Raw genomic sequence first — 16,616 nt, 5'->3', positions numbered from 1 at the left:
ATTAACTTTCTTCACGGTTCTTTGATCGCACCGACCAAGGAATTTATTCAGTGAAGTTCTTCTTTTACGCTCAAACGATCGATAATGTGTTTTTAACCTTGTAGATTTCGGTTCCAACCCCTTTTGCATTAATCTGATTTGCTTAAGACTTATACTACGTTTCGCTCTCCATTGAAAAAAATATCATAGATATTTTTATGTTCAAAATCTGAAATTATTTTCCTGTCGTCGACACATTTATAAATTTGTAATTTTGCATTGTTTAATACATTTTGTCTACAGATAAGATTCTACGCCATAGTACACACTGAACGGTTAAATGTTTCAAATTCTTCTTACGCGAGATACCGCGTTACAGTCGTAATCAAGCGAAAAGGGAGGAACTGCATGGCGAGAAACCACATTGTTTAATAACGTAAATTTTATTGTTTAAATTAGACGTGACAGTATTATGTCGTATCTACAGGAAAAGTACAAAGTTATAAGTTATGCTATATGTATACCATATGTATATATATATATTTATATTAGAATACGGTAATTATCGTACGAGATAGCGAAGAGATTTTTCATTTTACTTCAGCATTTTTATGACAGTTCGATGGGATGAAGATATTCTCAAGGATCGTCGAACGATCGTGATTTATAATATTTCGAAGCTGGTGAGGAGTGAGGTTGGGGGGGGGGGGGATTGATGGAAACGAGGGAAGTCGAGGGTGAGGACGAAAAATATAAAAATAAGTGTGAATCGTCGAAAGCAGTCACGACAGAAGGCACGACAAATTGCTACATGGAAGCAGATGCTCGCACGCGTTCTCGCGGACGCTTCGTTTCTTTCCATTTTTTCTCCTCTGACCAATTAATCTCTTGATCGATTAATCACGAAGAACGCATCTTATACGTCACGAACGAAACGAAGTAATCGATTATAAGGCAGCATCGGGAACAAAATATCACTTCTGCCACGAAGCACGATAATTTTCTCCTTTCGACTGTTCACATTTCAGATCGCTCAAACGTTTACGTCTCTAATTCCTGTGATCCATCTTTTCATTTATTTTCGGTATGAGGCATGTGCATATAAAAGGTTCCTAGGTGCGATTTAATTGCTACATGCGGAGATGATGAATAAGGAGAAACAGACGATGCTTGTTACCTCATCAATGTTCATTTTCGAATGGAAACAAAAGGAGAGACGAGATCACGCTTGCGCTGATCAGGTGAATAGTAGCTCGAAGAAACGTGCGTTATGTACAAGGAAAAATTGCGATTCGTTCGCTGGTATCTCGAGCAGCGCGAGACTTTCTCCCTCTTTTCCCCAATTTTCCAGGGCTAATCCGACAGCTTTGGCGATTGTGACAAGCGACAACGTAAACCGAACCTTCCTCGTCCGTGACGCTTATCATGCTACATTTATTGCGTCGTACCGGAACATCGAGTTCCTTTCTTCCGAGTGTTTCCGACACGCTCAGAGAGAATCCCGTTTCTCGTCTTATCATCATGGTAAAAAATAGCGATTAATAATGAGCGTACGTATATGTTGTTCTTCTTAATATAAGATAGGTATCTATATATTATAATATGCGTAATATGCGAATATTTGGCGTGACTTCGGGGGATCGATAAGACAGGGACGATGATTTGGTGGGAAGAAACGCTTTAAAACGATTTAAATAAGAAATAAACAAAAAAGGAGAATGAAAGAACGAAAAAGATAAATAGGCAGTTGATAATTGATCGACTAAAACAGATGAGGAAAAGAAAAACAAAAGACACAAGCAAATGGAAATCAAACAATGTCGTAGATAGATTTTACAAATGTTATCCGCAGGTAAATCTAGAAATATTTGCAACGAGAAATAACAGGGTATCGAGTAAAGAGAGAGCATTCAAAATCTAAAAGTTACAGAGAGCGATTAAATATGTATCGGGAGCATACAGATTTTCGTCTCCCGCGAATCATCGCCCTTAAGCCTATACTAAACTTATGTACACCGGGGCAAAACACACGACCGCGAAGAAACTCTATAAAAAAAAAAGAAAAAAAAAAGAGACAGACGTTATACAATGAGTCTACAACGAATTACGCCCGATCTGAACGTCACGATAGTGTTACACTGTCGTTTGTTCTAGTCGAAAATGTTGCTTTTGAACAAAAGAATCTTCATCGAAACGATGTACGTTTCGCTATCGTGACTCGACGTATTAAGCATATATCTCGAATGACGAAGTTTTCTTGCCGGTTCTTCCGCAGTCTTATGATTCCTAACAAACGACTCACCGTCGTCGACAAATGATTAACGCCTAGAACGCTCGTTATATCGTCTCTACGCGAAAATGCACTTTCACTCTTTCTCACACGAGGCTCTCGAAGCGTGTAACGTTTACTTAGTAACGCGTTAACAATGTTGCTCGGTGTGGCTGTAATTGTTTCTCGCACGCGTCGTCGCGCGTTGAGTCTCCATTACGCTCGACTGCTGCCGCAGCCCGTACTTCAGGAAGCTTTAATTGGTCATGGTTGAATTATGCTCGTACACGCGATGAACTTTTCTTCCTGTTCTAATACGCTTCGCATCGATAACGTTCACGATCGCTCGTTCTCCCGTTTCCGGCAACGACCTTTTCCTTCGCGGATTAAAAAAATTACGTTTCAACACTAAAAATAATATCTACTCTCGCTTGATCGTGCCATCGATCTCTTATTGTTATAAAAAAAGACAGACTCTCTGATGTTGATTTAAATAAAAGGGAAAGAACGAACGATCGTGAACGGGTTAACGCGACAGTTCCTGAAAATGAATGTTACGAATGAACGACAAACGCGTGCCATCGACGTTCGCCTGCCTAAACAGGTGGCAGAGCCCACAGAGTCGCTGTCTTGTCAGCTGAAGTACTGAGGAACGAGAATTCCGTCGGATGCCATCGGCCGGAAATCACCTTGTCTTGGTGTTGCGCCACAACTACGCTGGGCAAAGGCATCGTTAAATCACCTAAAAAAAGAATTTAAAAATTACTAATACATCATACGCATAAGCATTATTTTGTTATTAAATCGTATTAGATTATGCAGAGTGTCTTAGCCTAAACCGAACATCCAAATATTTCCAAATCCAAAGAACATCCAAAGAAAGATATGATCTTCCACGATATTCCTCTTTTGAGATTGTTCAGTCTGCACCTCATTGTCAGACATTTTCCAGTATCATTAAAAAAAGAATATGCATTTTGTTATTTAAGAGCTCGGTTTATAATGGGGAGGAAAATTTAGTCTCTAAATAACTTTAGAGAAGAAATTTCATTTCTAACGATTTCGTCACGCATGATCTATATACTAAAGTAGCATAAATTTACCTTGCAGATCAGTCAGAACGAGCTTGTTATCGTAGCCACCGGTAAGCAAGTAGTATGCAGAAGGGGAGAAGCGTATGCTTCTGATATCAGCAGCGTGAGGTTTGAAGCATTGAACGGTCCGACCGCCCCGGATGTCGAAGAGGACGCAGCTGCTGTCCTCGTGACCGGATACCAAAAGACGTCCGGATGGATCGACGCAGAGAGCTGCTACCGGACTGCCAACCTGCAACGGGATCAAATGCTAATCAGATACGCGATACCGATTCCGTTCCAAATTATTTTCGAGTACGTCCGATAAAAATTCGATCCTGAGTTGAAGAGAAAGAGCAAGAGTGAACTAGAGGAAGAAAGAAATGCGATTCGTGAAGGGGGACGTATGATCGGTGCGATTCAAAAACGTGGGTCGAAATTTTATCGGACGTCGAACGAAAAAACGAAACTTAAAAAACTGAAAAGTCGATGTCGTCGATGCATGCTGGGTCCGTTATGAATCATAGAGATCCTTTTTACATTATGTACGAATTATTTATCGCTGATCGATGATGCCTGGATTTCTTATGAAGTGATAGAATTAACCGTATGTATTACTAATACCTTTTCTAATAACTTTTCTAATAAAGACCGATGACAGGAGGAAAGCGCTAATTGAGAAATGAATTGACGAATCTGAGAGTCAACTGTGATACAAAAATATGGACTTGCGGATCGACGATATAAAAATCTCTATTTTAGTTCAATGAAGAGCAAGATTGAATTTAAAGATACTTCAACTGTAAGATTAGAGTCTGTTTAAAATTAAGAAGATAGTAAAGATCAGTAAATATACATGTATAAGTTCACATATATGTATGAAAATATAATATTACATAGCGATATTACACAACAGAGATACAGCAAACAGTTACTGTAAACGATAGGGATAATAGATTTCAAACAGACTGTCTTACAGAAAATCAGCAACTCCAACAAAATCTACTAATACCGTTTGACAATCAGATTCCTCGCTAGGTATTCTAAATACACAAGATCTCCGTTGCAGAGGAACTAAACTAACCCTGCTGCCAGGAACCGTGGCTGGTGTGACCATGTTCACGCAACCTCTCGTTCGAAGATCCCAAAATCTGACCGTCTTATCCTGCGATCCGCTGACGAACATTGCTCCACCCCAGTTGTAGAGGGTGAGCACGTGGCCACTGTGACCGCTCAGAGCCTGGAAAGGTGTACCAGTCGCGCAATCGGTGACGTAGATCTTGCAGTCGCCGGCACCACCGCTAATCAGCAGACTCGACTTGTTCGAGGTGTCCTCGAGGAAGCACAAGTCGCGAACGGTACCGTCGTGCATCGTCAGCTCCACTTCTTGTCCTGGAAGAGACACAAGGTTGTAAAGAGAACAATGTTTTAATACGTTAACTTGGATTCTTTTCGAATCGAACACTTTTATAATGAAATATCTCAGGAGTTAAATTGCTAAACTTCAGTTTTTCTTAATTTCGTAATTTCATTGCACGAGTACACTATTAATATTCAATTTTCAAGAAACAAACGGTTCACTTTCTTGAAAGAAGCATGTAAGAAGATGCGATAAATAATCTAAATGAATTCTAAGGCCAATTAAAAAATTTTCTAACTTTTCCGATTTATAAAGTGGGTCAATGTAAGTTTTACACGACTCGATTATAAAATTAAGAGTTAATAGAGATAGATTAATTTCAGTTGAATCGAGTTTAGTTTCTACAAATACAAATACGATATAGTTTATTTTTAACATAAATTATACGATGCATTAGAAGATAGGAAATCTATAAATAAAGAAATTTTGATATGCTAGAGATTGGAAATCAAAGTAGTTTAATTCTCCCTGGTTAATAGGTTAAAGGGAGAAAGTTTTTTCAGGCCATGTTGTTACACAACAGTTATCATACACTGCGACAGAGTGACAAGTAGGAAGTTGCAAATAAATGACTGCCACTTTGAGAGCAGTTTCTGTGAGGAATCGATGTAACGACTATCGTAGTTAGCGTGAAAGTTGTGATAAATGTTTACAAAATGAGAAAAATGTTAAAAAAATTTTGAGAACGCTTCTAGATTTACCTTCGAGGTTTGATGTATCGGCATTGAAGCGCATCAATTTGACAGTCTTGTCGTTGCTTCCGGTCGCCATAAGCTGTCCATCCGGCGTCCATGCGAGACAATATATCGAGCCCTTGTGGTGTTTCGTTCTCTTGAAGAGAACCGTGGGCTGATACGTCTGATGATCCTCTCTGAAGAAAATCCACTCCAGCATTAGTAACAGTTTCTTACGTTTGTTATCCTTTTTACCGGACGATTGGAATACGTTTGTTCCATTTCACCGCGCAAGTATTACTAAAACAACTAAACCACTAAAAAGAGTCACGCAGCTTACGAGTCGTTTCACTTTTGTTTCAACTGTTTGCTCTTTCACTCTTCTTCTTCAACAAACTTTCCATCTCGACGCTATAAACTTCAGCGTGAACCACAAGCATCTCGTCGACTATTAAGTGGTTGCTTTATACTTTGAATTAAATGCTTGACACAATATTTTATTGCAAATTATACAAATAATAGTACATATACTGTAAACTACTTGCTATTTGACTTGTTCAAATGTTGCCAAGTGAATTGTTATTTTAATTTATCCAATCAGATTATAGAAACAAGTTCGTCGTCAAAAGACATTTTAATAAATCGTAGCGTATTTAAAATACACTAAAAAGATAGATTTTAAACTCTTCTCATACAAACCATCTGTAAATATGAAACCGGAATTTACCTATAGATGGCCCTAGCTAATAATGTAGTTATCACTAAACTGCGTCATTGATGCCAAAAGTCTTTGTTGACATCTCACAAACATTTTCGACTCAGAACAATACAAGTTTCATACAACAGCATAGTTTGTAATAGCGTTGAACATGTCAAATTTTGTGCCTGGAAACTACGACTTGCGGACAGCATTGATTTTCTGTTACCATTTGAAGAAAACTGCTGCAGAATCGCATCGAATGCTTGTCGAAACTTACGGTGAGCATGCTCTTGGTAAATCACAGTGCTCTGAGTGGTTTAAAAAATTCAGAAGTGGCAATTTTGACGCGAGGAACGAAGAACGTGGAAGACCACCGAAAAAGACCACCGAGCTGTTAAAACCTGGCGAAACCGTTAATACTGAGCGCTACCGACAACAAATGATCGATTTGAATCAAGCTTTGCGTGAAAAACGACCAGAATATCAAAAAAGGCAACACAAAGCAATTTTGCTTCATGATAATGCACCATCACATACAGCAAAACCGGTCAAGGAAACGATCGAAGCGTTCAGTTGGGAAATACTTTCGCACGCGGCTTACTCACCAGACTTGGCTCCGTCCGATTACTATTTATTTGCATCAATGGGACACGCACTTTCTGACCAGCACTTCACTTCTTACGAAAATGTACGAAAATGGCTCGATGATTGGTTTGACTCAAAAGAGCGACAGTTTTATTGGCGTGGCATCCACCAATTGCCAGACAGGTGGGAAAAATGTATAGCTAGCGATGGGCACTGCTTCGAATAAAATATTTTTAATCATTTTCATAAAATAAACGTGTATTTTCTATACAAAAATTCCGGCTTCATATTTACAGGTATATAAACCCCTAAGAAGCCAAATTCTGATAAATTTAATCTTCTTAAAATGTATCAATTTGCCACGAAAGAATTGATCAGTTTGGCTTCTATGTTACACACATACATATACTTGTACTTACATACGTGAGCCTAGTCGATATACATATGTATACTATGCACACAGCTACTGCCATAAAATTAAATTAAACCAACGTCACCAAATCATCAACATCGACCTACCTCGTAAGGGAATAGAGTTCTCATCAACAGAGTCACTTTCCTTGCAACCTCGTTTCCTTCCTCGTTCCCAGCCCCGACGCGATTGCGCATCGTCCTTAATTAAACGAGTAATACTTAACACAGCGATCGTGTTTCGGTCGTGGAAACGAGGGAGAGGAGGATCGTCGATACGATTTTAAACAGGAGCGACGCCGCTTTCACGTCGGTCGCCTTTTTACGTCGATTTTAATTAGCTCCGAGTTTTCCCAGACACCACGCACGTACGCTATTCGTCGATCGAACCTCGGTCCTCAAAACTCGCCTCTTTCTCGAGAGTCAGAGCTTCTCCTTCTCCCGCTTCTCTCCGTTCTTTCACTTTCTTCCGTGTAAACACGAGAATCGCGTGCTGGAAATTACGGCAATCTCGCCTCCCGAAGGAATCGCGCCGCGGATTTTCAATCGCTCCATTAGAATCGTACACGCGTTACTTTCTCTGAGAAGATTCAGAGCAACGTCGAAACGATGGCTCGATCGAGGCGTTCACGGTGAATTCGAAGAACACGCGAAATTGCTGGCTTCCTTCGGGTAAATTAGAGCGTTGTTACGATACAGTGGATATAGAGCAGGATAGCTATGAGTTTTCCTCGATATTTCATTCTCCATGATAGCAGAGCATCTTTTATTCTTTGTTTCAAAGAAGAAAACTCGACGAACCTTTTAGTTGGCGAAAAGAAGTAAGAAACGAAGAATGGAATTTCTGGTTTTGTTAGGAAGCTGATACATTTACACTGTACATGTGAATGTGTGTGTAAGCGTCAGAGGGCGTCCAGGACTTAGTTGAGGCAAAAGACGATTGGCAGTCGTTAAGAAGCATCCGGAAGAGTCGGTTGACAACAAGCGTGCGTGCGAGTAGGATTACGAGGTCTTCAGAGTATAAGATATGTGTATAACTATTGTGTGCTGAATAAACTAAATTATTTGTATTTCCAAATCCCTCTCTATATCTTAACAGGTTTCTTGTACGAAAGCTAACTGACGTCTATATTGGTTTTAACGCACAAGGATTATGAGTCTATGTTGTGAAGTAGAATAAGTAGTAGCGTAATTGTTTCCATTTGTCCGAGTCGTGTGTAACTGCAATACGAAACAGTACCATTTCCAACCATAATAACCATTATTATCGTGAAATTGAGGGAGCCATTAACGAACTTCGTGATTGGAAACTAATTGATCTCTCAAATAATTTTTTTACGCTAATACGCAAAAATACCACGAACAGGATATTTTTCTCGTTTTCCAAATTCCTACTCTTCTGTAACGATTCGGTACATCAACGAATGAAACTCAAAAACACTGTACTTAGCGCGACAATCATAACAACCGAAGAAATGAAAGAACAGTTAAGATATTTCAACTCGTAAAAACTAGAAAATTCTTCCTCGATTATTTCTGGTAAATTGTGACGTGCGAAGACGCTGCGAACACGAGCGAACATTAGCAAGCGACTCTATTTGCCACATTCCTATATCCCAACATTAGTTCGAATGAAACCCAAGCCAAACACTAAGAAGTCGAATGGTCGGTAAACGTGTCAGTTTCGTTTGCACGCATTCTCCTCTAATCCTTCCTCCAGACCCAAGATTTTGGTCGACTGACATTTCGAAAGTGGACAGAACGTTCATTGGAAACACCGACTAAAGATAATGGCAAAGAGAGTTGGTTCTGATACTGTTTTTCGAAACGCTACGCGACAGATGAAGAAGCGCGCTCTCGCTTATCAATCACCCGCTGTCACGGGGCCGAGCGTTTATCACGTTCCACATAGCCCATTTACAAGGAGAGGACAGAGTGAAACGCTTGTCGAAGCAAACACACGGAAACATGGATATCGTGACGGGTGAATCGAAAATGATAGATCGCTGCTCGGGGGTCTCAACATATTGGGCCTTTGACGTATTAGACACCTCGTCTTTTCCCCTCTGTGTTCGAGTATCACATTAGCAAAAAGTTCCCTGTTGATCCTGTGTGGATTCAAAGGTGAAAGAAAGTGGCTGAGAATCGAGGAATTCGTGTTTCCAGAGAAGTTCCGGGGTAAATCGAAAGGCTTTGAGAGACGGTTTCGAGAAACAGAACTTTGGAGAAAGGTTCGAGTATTTTCTGGTGTATTTAAGGAAATTGTATGTTTATGTACGATATACCTTTTGATACGGTTCTTCGATTAATGATAATAAGGAGGAAGTTTATGATCAGCAAGTTAACGAGTTCACTATCTCATTTGTTATGTGTTGTAATTGAAGATCATGAAGGAGAAATATAGCTACATAGTATTTTCTACTATGCTGTGAGAGAGTAATTTTTAAACTGGATATGAATAGAATTAAGATTATAGAAAATTATATGTATCACGGGAGAAGAGCGTAATTTTACATTTTTCTACGAGAAAGTAGTCTTTAGGTTGCACATAAATATAACTAGAATTATGCAAATTTGTATAGAAAATACAAGGATTAATCTTACGTTGCTCAAATTGTATCATTATTTAGGTTCATAAAGTTAAGTATAGTTTTTTAACATGTTTGTGAACATTTAGAAAATATTCGTAAACTAACTTCATAAATGATCTTATGAAACTATCGTCTATTTTTAATATCCTAATTATCTCATACTAAAATATTCTGTCTTTATTAAAAAATTAGAAAGTCAAGAAAAAATAGGTTCGTTCTGTTTTTCACATGTGATTTTCGTCTATAACTATCAATCTAAGAAGAAATTATCACTGTCAATCGTTGCTATCGATTCGAAAACGAGAAACAAAGTCGCGCAGATCGATTTCACAGCAACTGCGCGCGAATTAGCTTTAAATTCGATTTCGAGTACCTGTCAGAGTAAATGGTTGCTGGGTAGATGATAATTGAGCGATCAGCCTGCAATCTAATGACCGACTTCGTATAAACCTTGCCTTTGACGAAGTCGTAACCTGGCATTACGTTGCAAAAATGATTTCCTGCAATTCTGAGACTGCAGAGCACCTGAAATTCGACTATCGTGTGCAACTATCGCTCTCGATTACCTCACAAACATAAAGTTACACGTCAAACAATTTTTAAACGAAAGTCACGCGCTAATACCAGTTTACGATCTTTTTCGTTCATTTTTTACTCATAGTGAGTTTCTTAGTATGTACTCGTAGAATGTTGATGAGAAGTAACATACTGGAGAAAAATTTTCGTAATCTACGTTCGCCACACCGTAATACTATATATATATATATATTTTTTGTACTTTCACTCCATTTTAAATATTAATTTTACAGACAACGTAACACGTGGTCTGTTGGAAAGTGCGTTATTTCATTTATAGCAGACGTAAATTTTCGAAAGGGTTACGTAAACAGAGCTATTGTCTCGCGATTGAAATTTAACTCTCCAGCTACTAAAGGAGTCCGAGTGATTGGTTTCAGATTTTTTGTGTATTCGAAATCATCAAAAATACATAGGGATTTCTGATAGAATTAATATCGTGTTTTATTAAGACAGAAATATGACTACTACATATTTATTTATTTTTATGATTTATATATATATATATATATATATATATATATATAACACGTTTAATCACAGATCAGAAGCTTGTATGTAGTTCTAGCGGTAAACGCTCTTGATTCTTTATGATGTCATTTAAGAACTGACTCCACGTCGTTTCACATGCACTTTTCTTACTTTTTACCTCGCTTTTTACTACAATTAGTGCGAGTATAACTACAGGAACGTATGGGAGTTATTACAGCGCGAAATGTAACAGAATTCGGTGTTGATAAAGTTCTGAGTTCAATGCCAGATACTCGATCGGAGCAAATATAGATTAATCGTTTTACAAGACAGAAATAACGTATTATACCGAAAGTTGCTAGCCTTGATGATGTTCCTGTAGACTATTAGAAGAATAAAAAGAAACTGAAACAAGGTGAAGATTTAAGAAATGGAATTAATCCCGAGCCGTTAGACTTTCACTTCAACTCGGATGGAAAATTCTATGAAATAATTAGAAATATTATCCATCAGCTTCTATCTGTAATCTCATCTACTAAATGGTAAAGTCGGTTAAACCAATAAAGCAAATTGCAAGGCTATTTTCAACCATATTAATTAATTTATTTTATTGTTTTTATTAGCCAGTCGTTACGATTATCAAATTACTTTCTAACCGAGAAACCTTTTCGACGTCAACCAATAAATTGTTCTTAAACAGAATTTCTCTATTATCGATTAAAATAACTGTACTTTTGCTTTCCATCGGTGTAAATTTATTAACTTGTATCCTATCATGGAGACATTATATTTGTAATAGCACTTTTGAAAAATATCATCATCATTCTTGAAAATGTTATCGTCAATGAAACGTTCGTTAACTGTACAAAATATTGTACTGCTACAAAGAGAATGTTTCAATACTATATGATATAAAATACACACGAAATAAAAAATACATAAATCGATATTCAATTTTACAAAAATTCTGCTTCAAGAAAACGATACACATTTTAATTGAATTTAATTTAATTTTGATACGATTTAAAATAGTTTCAGAATTTAAACGGACATTTTATGTGTTACGAACGGATATATCACTAAGTAAATGAAATGATGATTATTAAAGTGTACCGCCGAGAATTCAACGAATTCACGGTTCTGCTCTGAAATTTTGATTGAAATTCCTTCAAATATAACCAAAGGAAACAAAAAAGGTAGACAGAGAGAGAGAGAGAGAGGAGACAAGGAGGAGAGAGAAAGAGAAAGAGAGACAGAGAATCGCGAAATCGCGATAGCAGACAATAAAAGAATCGCACGAAGGATCGAGGGATGCTCCGTTTGGTATGAAGGCCTCCGTCGTTCGTTAAGTCAGCAGGCTTGCGTTAAATTAGTCCGCTCGACGACTATTCGTGTACAATCGTAAATAGCGCGCGGATTGTGATAATGACGTGTCAATTTTTTCTTTTCTTCGCGGAGAAAATTTGTGGATTTAGCGCACCGTCTAAGAATATTACGGACAACCTCTAAAGAGAAAGAACGAACAGTAGTCAGAAGAGAAGTTTGATAAAGAATAAGAATATAGGAAAGATTTTTCACAGTTAATTTTAATCTGGAATTAAAATAAATAAATCCTCGATTGAACTAAGAGATAACAATTATTTACTTTTCTATTCCGCTATTTTTATCCTTTTTTAATGGTGAAAGGGAACATAAATTAAGCGATAAAACATGGAGGTCTTAAGCAACAAATAATTGACACCTAGTTGAGATTCATAGCTGTTCAATGTAAATTTGCGTGAACATGAATCGATCGAGTATCGAGAATCGTTTCGCGTAATTACCAGTGTTGGATCATCCCAGTGTGCTCGTTAACAACGACAGCTTTATCAATAATATGTAATTTACGATTACTACTGCAACTATTTTAGCAAAATATATCGCTCGTACCCTTCACTCCTATTTCTTCGTTTCTTCACGCTAGCCAATGTAAATTTCGAAAGATTTCTCTTTGCGACATCCCATTTCGAAATACGAAATGCACGGTCCAGCTTGATTAATCGTTCAGATAAAAACATAAAAGTCTACTATCTACTATGCATTTATATTTCTGAAAACTGCTTTCTCGATTTTACGTTATGTATCCATTAAAGAGAAACATTTTATATAAAATATGAGATTAGGTGCAAGAAAGTGTGATGTCCACTGATGGAAGATACGAAATTACAAATAAATGGCGATGGGAAAGGCAACCGTTCTTAATGAATAATGTAGCAGAGAAGAAGACGTATGTTTAAAAAAAGATTAAGCTATACGCGTTGTAAAATATGAATCAATCGTTCGAGACACCGACGAATTCCTTTTACACGAAGAAGAAATGAAGTTCATGAAAAAATCACGTATTAAAAAGACCAAAAGGTAAAGGAATGTAAAATATGAAAAAAGAGACTAAAAGATCCAAAAAATTATATTACCTGACATCGTGAAGCTTTGGATAAGAGCATATTCTCAGCGTCTTCGAGTTCGATCCCACGGCGTACAATTTTCCATGGGGGTGGAATTCCGCGCATCGAACCGCTTGCACGTCCTCGAGCGCTGTCACAGGAACGAATCTCGGCCTTCCGCCATTGCTATTTCCGTTGCTGGCATCGAGTTCCTGCCTCGGTTCTTGCTGAAAACGAGATCGAAATCCGGTTACGAATTACATTTCATATTGGCGCTTTGACGTCTGTTCACGATTAACGACTAATGAATAATTATGATTGTGACCAATGATTAACGAGTAAATTTATAATGCAATAAAGGAAAGTATCGATAAGATCGATACGTTCGAGCCGTCATAAACGTCAATAAGTGGAAAATCGTGTTAGAGTGGGGGAATTTTTAAAGAGTTGCCGTACTGTAATTACCCATTGAAGTATCGTTGCGATACGATAAGAAAATTTATCATCATGTTCATGATACATCGATAGGCGAACTGAGTAGAACTTGTGCAATGATAGGCAAACGTTTCTAAAGTTAATCTCACGTGTGCTAATTAGAAATTAATAACCGTAGAATCATTTGTGTCTCTACAAAAGGTGTCTCATCTAGATCTTAGATTTTCAATATTAAATTATCATTTTGATGGGGAAATTTCAACCGGTTACGTTATGATATCCAGAAATCTTCGATACTACAATTATGTCTTAAATAACACTCGGTACATTTTTGTTCTAAATTATATATCCGAATGGTTTCCATGCGTAACGGACCTAATTCGATACTTGAATAACTACTTTTATTTTACGTATCCATTAAAAAAACTGTAACAGGTTGAATTTCACTTATTCGAGCATACTTTTTTATTCGTGACACTGTTACGCAGACCCGTAAGTCAAATCATATTTGAATGGTAATTTTACTGAAAAAGGCGTCTTTCGTAGAGGTATACACGGTGTCAAAGAAAAATGAAGAATTTAATTGCAACATTCGTCAAGGCACACGCTCGTTAAGATTAATATTCCTAGCGTTTTCACGTCAAAAAAACAAGCTGGAACCTTATAATAAGCGTTAAATCTTAAAACGAGACCCGCCTTGACCCTTTCGTGTACTTCGCGCAACAAAAGTCACCGTTTAAGAGCATTTTTCTGCGCGAACTAGTTCGTTCGCGGCAGAACGAGCACCTTACCAGCAGGGAACGTAACGAGCGACGAAAACTTCAGGGGAATTAGAAAGTCAGACCTTGAAAGGATTTCAAACGCCTCTCTTTTCTACACAATCACCGTGTTTACTTGTATGCTAATCTCTGGTGAAGTTTCCTGCTCCAGGCTCTTTATCTAAAGACCCATTCATGTTGCAGTCTTGTCGATGCAATCTTCCTCTCTCATTGCCGTGGATTATTTTATTATTATTGCTACTAGTATCATTATATCATCTGTGACGAATTTTTGCTCGTTCACAATACGTATTCATTTAATTAAAGAATGTGTTTAAACATATCTTTTAACCCACTTGAACAAATCGTTAGCAACAGGTAATTACTACGGGCAATAAACGAAACGAAACACTCATGGTATTAGTTAATAGGTGAAACAAATTGCTGTTCAGGCTTTACTCCTTTGGTCAGCTCCATAGAACATTAAGTTAAATACACTCGTTACTGTATTTAGCATATGAAACAAATTTCTATTTAAGTTCCACTTCTTTACTTGTGCTCGTAAAATATATAAAATACATAAACCGAGATGTTCAAGATATTTAATAGATGGAACAAATTTCTATCAAGGTCTCTCTTTTTTTTTTTTTTTTTTTTTTTTTTAACTGCACTCGTAAAAATATGTATTTACGCAAACATCGACCGTCTAGTAATAACCGATTTCCTTAATCGAACAATGACGTTATGCGGATTCTATGCAGGCTTAGTATCTAACGATCGAGAAAAAAGAAAAAATGGACAAAAAGAAACATTCAGGGTCTCTGAGCGAAACAACGATCTTTCAAGTATCGCGTAACACATTCTGCATACTTTTTTCCATATAGCTCGTAAAATTCTTCTGTTCTCAATCGATCTTTACTTTGATTTGTTGCTATGCCGTCATGGAATGATAGCTTGTTCTGACATAGTAGGATTGCGAAAAAGTTTGCTATGGAAACATTCGAGGGGGGATAAGGAGCTTGAGAATGTTTTTCAAGCTCTCTGCAGAGGAAACCGAGCTGATTTAGAATCGTCTTGCGACTCTTCTTGCACAATAATTTGCACGCCTCGCCACGCTTTTACTTTCGACTGCTACGAGTTTTTCGTAATTATCGAGATAAGGGCAATTAGTAAAACAAACGAGCAGCACTATTTTTCGTTATGATCGTCTAATTTTTCGTTAACTGTCTATAAATCAGACTTTGGTGCGAGGAAACAAACTATAATTTCAAGAGTTTCTTACTTTTATCTAGTAAATACAGACCGATAATGTTATGAGCAGACTGTTTGGTATTAGAGTAACGATAATACAACGATAAACGAATAAAATATAAATAAAAAGGTACGTAAGATTCCAGTTCGTGCCGTTACAGAGGTTTAATTACCAAACTGTGTAAAATGGAAGAAAATACAGAACTTAAAAATGATGGTTTTTTAATAACGTATTTATTAACTTGTTTTATCTTTGTGGAAATATTATAAGATCAATCAAGTCGATTAATGAATTTTATTTTTGGTGTTGGAAATTACGAACAACAAATTAACTAATTGTTTGCTGAAGCTTCACATTGTTACCGCGAAAACAAATATAATTACGAAGAAAAAGGAAATTTCAAATCGACAAAGATTAGGAGTCAATAATCGGGACGACACTATGATTGACGCAACGATGATTATTTTCTCGAGCGTTGCGCCTATAGATCTTACACACAGTTAATAATTTCGTTGCACAACGAGGCAGAAGTTTGATTTGCCGCGACACTGGTAATATAAGCGTCCTGTTCGGTTGACATCGTAAATCTTTCGAAAGATTTCTATTTATATGAGAATTCTAGAAATCGAGTATTCCATTAGCTAAAAGGAAAAAGTCGATCGAAAGAATTTCAATATCTAAAAAATATTTTACACAACGCTTTACTTTTAATACTTCGCTACATGGTATTTCGTTGTGAGAAATACTTTTATCTTTCAAAAAATCGAGGAGGGATTACTTTCGCAGTAATTTCGATGATTGCAAAATAGAGGGCCGAGGGGAAAAAAATTCGAAAGATCTAGGACGAGACAGGTGTAGAATGATCCTGAGGAATCGTGAATCAGAAACGCTCGCTGCTTAGTCACGAACACCGTTTCTCCATCGGTGTTCACCACGGTGTGTCATTCGCGAGGCGAACGCTAATAGAAATCGACTAGATCATAAGCAAAGATACACAAT

At 37.4% G+C, this 16,616-nt stretch overlaps 1 protein-coding gene across 4 annotated transcripts in view; it reads right to left on the bottom strand.

The window, feature by feature from the left end:
• Nucleotides 1-403: 403 nt before the first annotated feature.
• The window catches only part of LOC138186308 (WD repeat-containing protein 47), an 81,233-nt gene continuing 65,020 nt past the window's right edge, over nt 404-16,616 (bottom strand). For 3 of the 4 annotated variants that reach the window (XM_069126090.1, XM_069126061.1, XM_069126081.1), the window contains exons 7-11: nt 13,203-13,399; nt 5,443-5,612; nt 4,406-4,713; nt 3,352-3,592; nt 404-2,990 (exon numbers count right to left, since the gene is read on the bottom strand). In XM_069126090.1, the coding sequence (XP_068982191.1) occupies nt 2,845-2,990; nt 3,352-3,592; nt 4,406-4,713; nt 5,443-5,612; nt 13,203-13,399 (1,062 nt within the window). In that variant the 3' untranslated portion in view covers nt 404-2,844. The remainder of the gene's footprint in view (nt 2,991-3,351; nt 3,593-4,405; nt 4,714-5,442; nt 5,613-13,202; nt 13,400-16,616) is intronic. The other variant, XM_069126071.1, reaches the window with a different exon arrangement.

This window comes from Bombus flavifrons, chromosome 1 (assembly GCF_040668555.2).
Source record: "Bombus flavifrons isolate JBK064 chromosome 1, iyBomFlav1_principal, whole genome shotgun sequence".
NCBI lineage: Eukaryota > Metazoa > Arthropoda > Insecta > Hymenoptera > Apidae > Bombus > Bombus flavifrons.
This window is presented reverse-complemented; position numbering and strand designations above follow the sequence as displayed.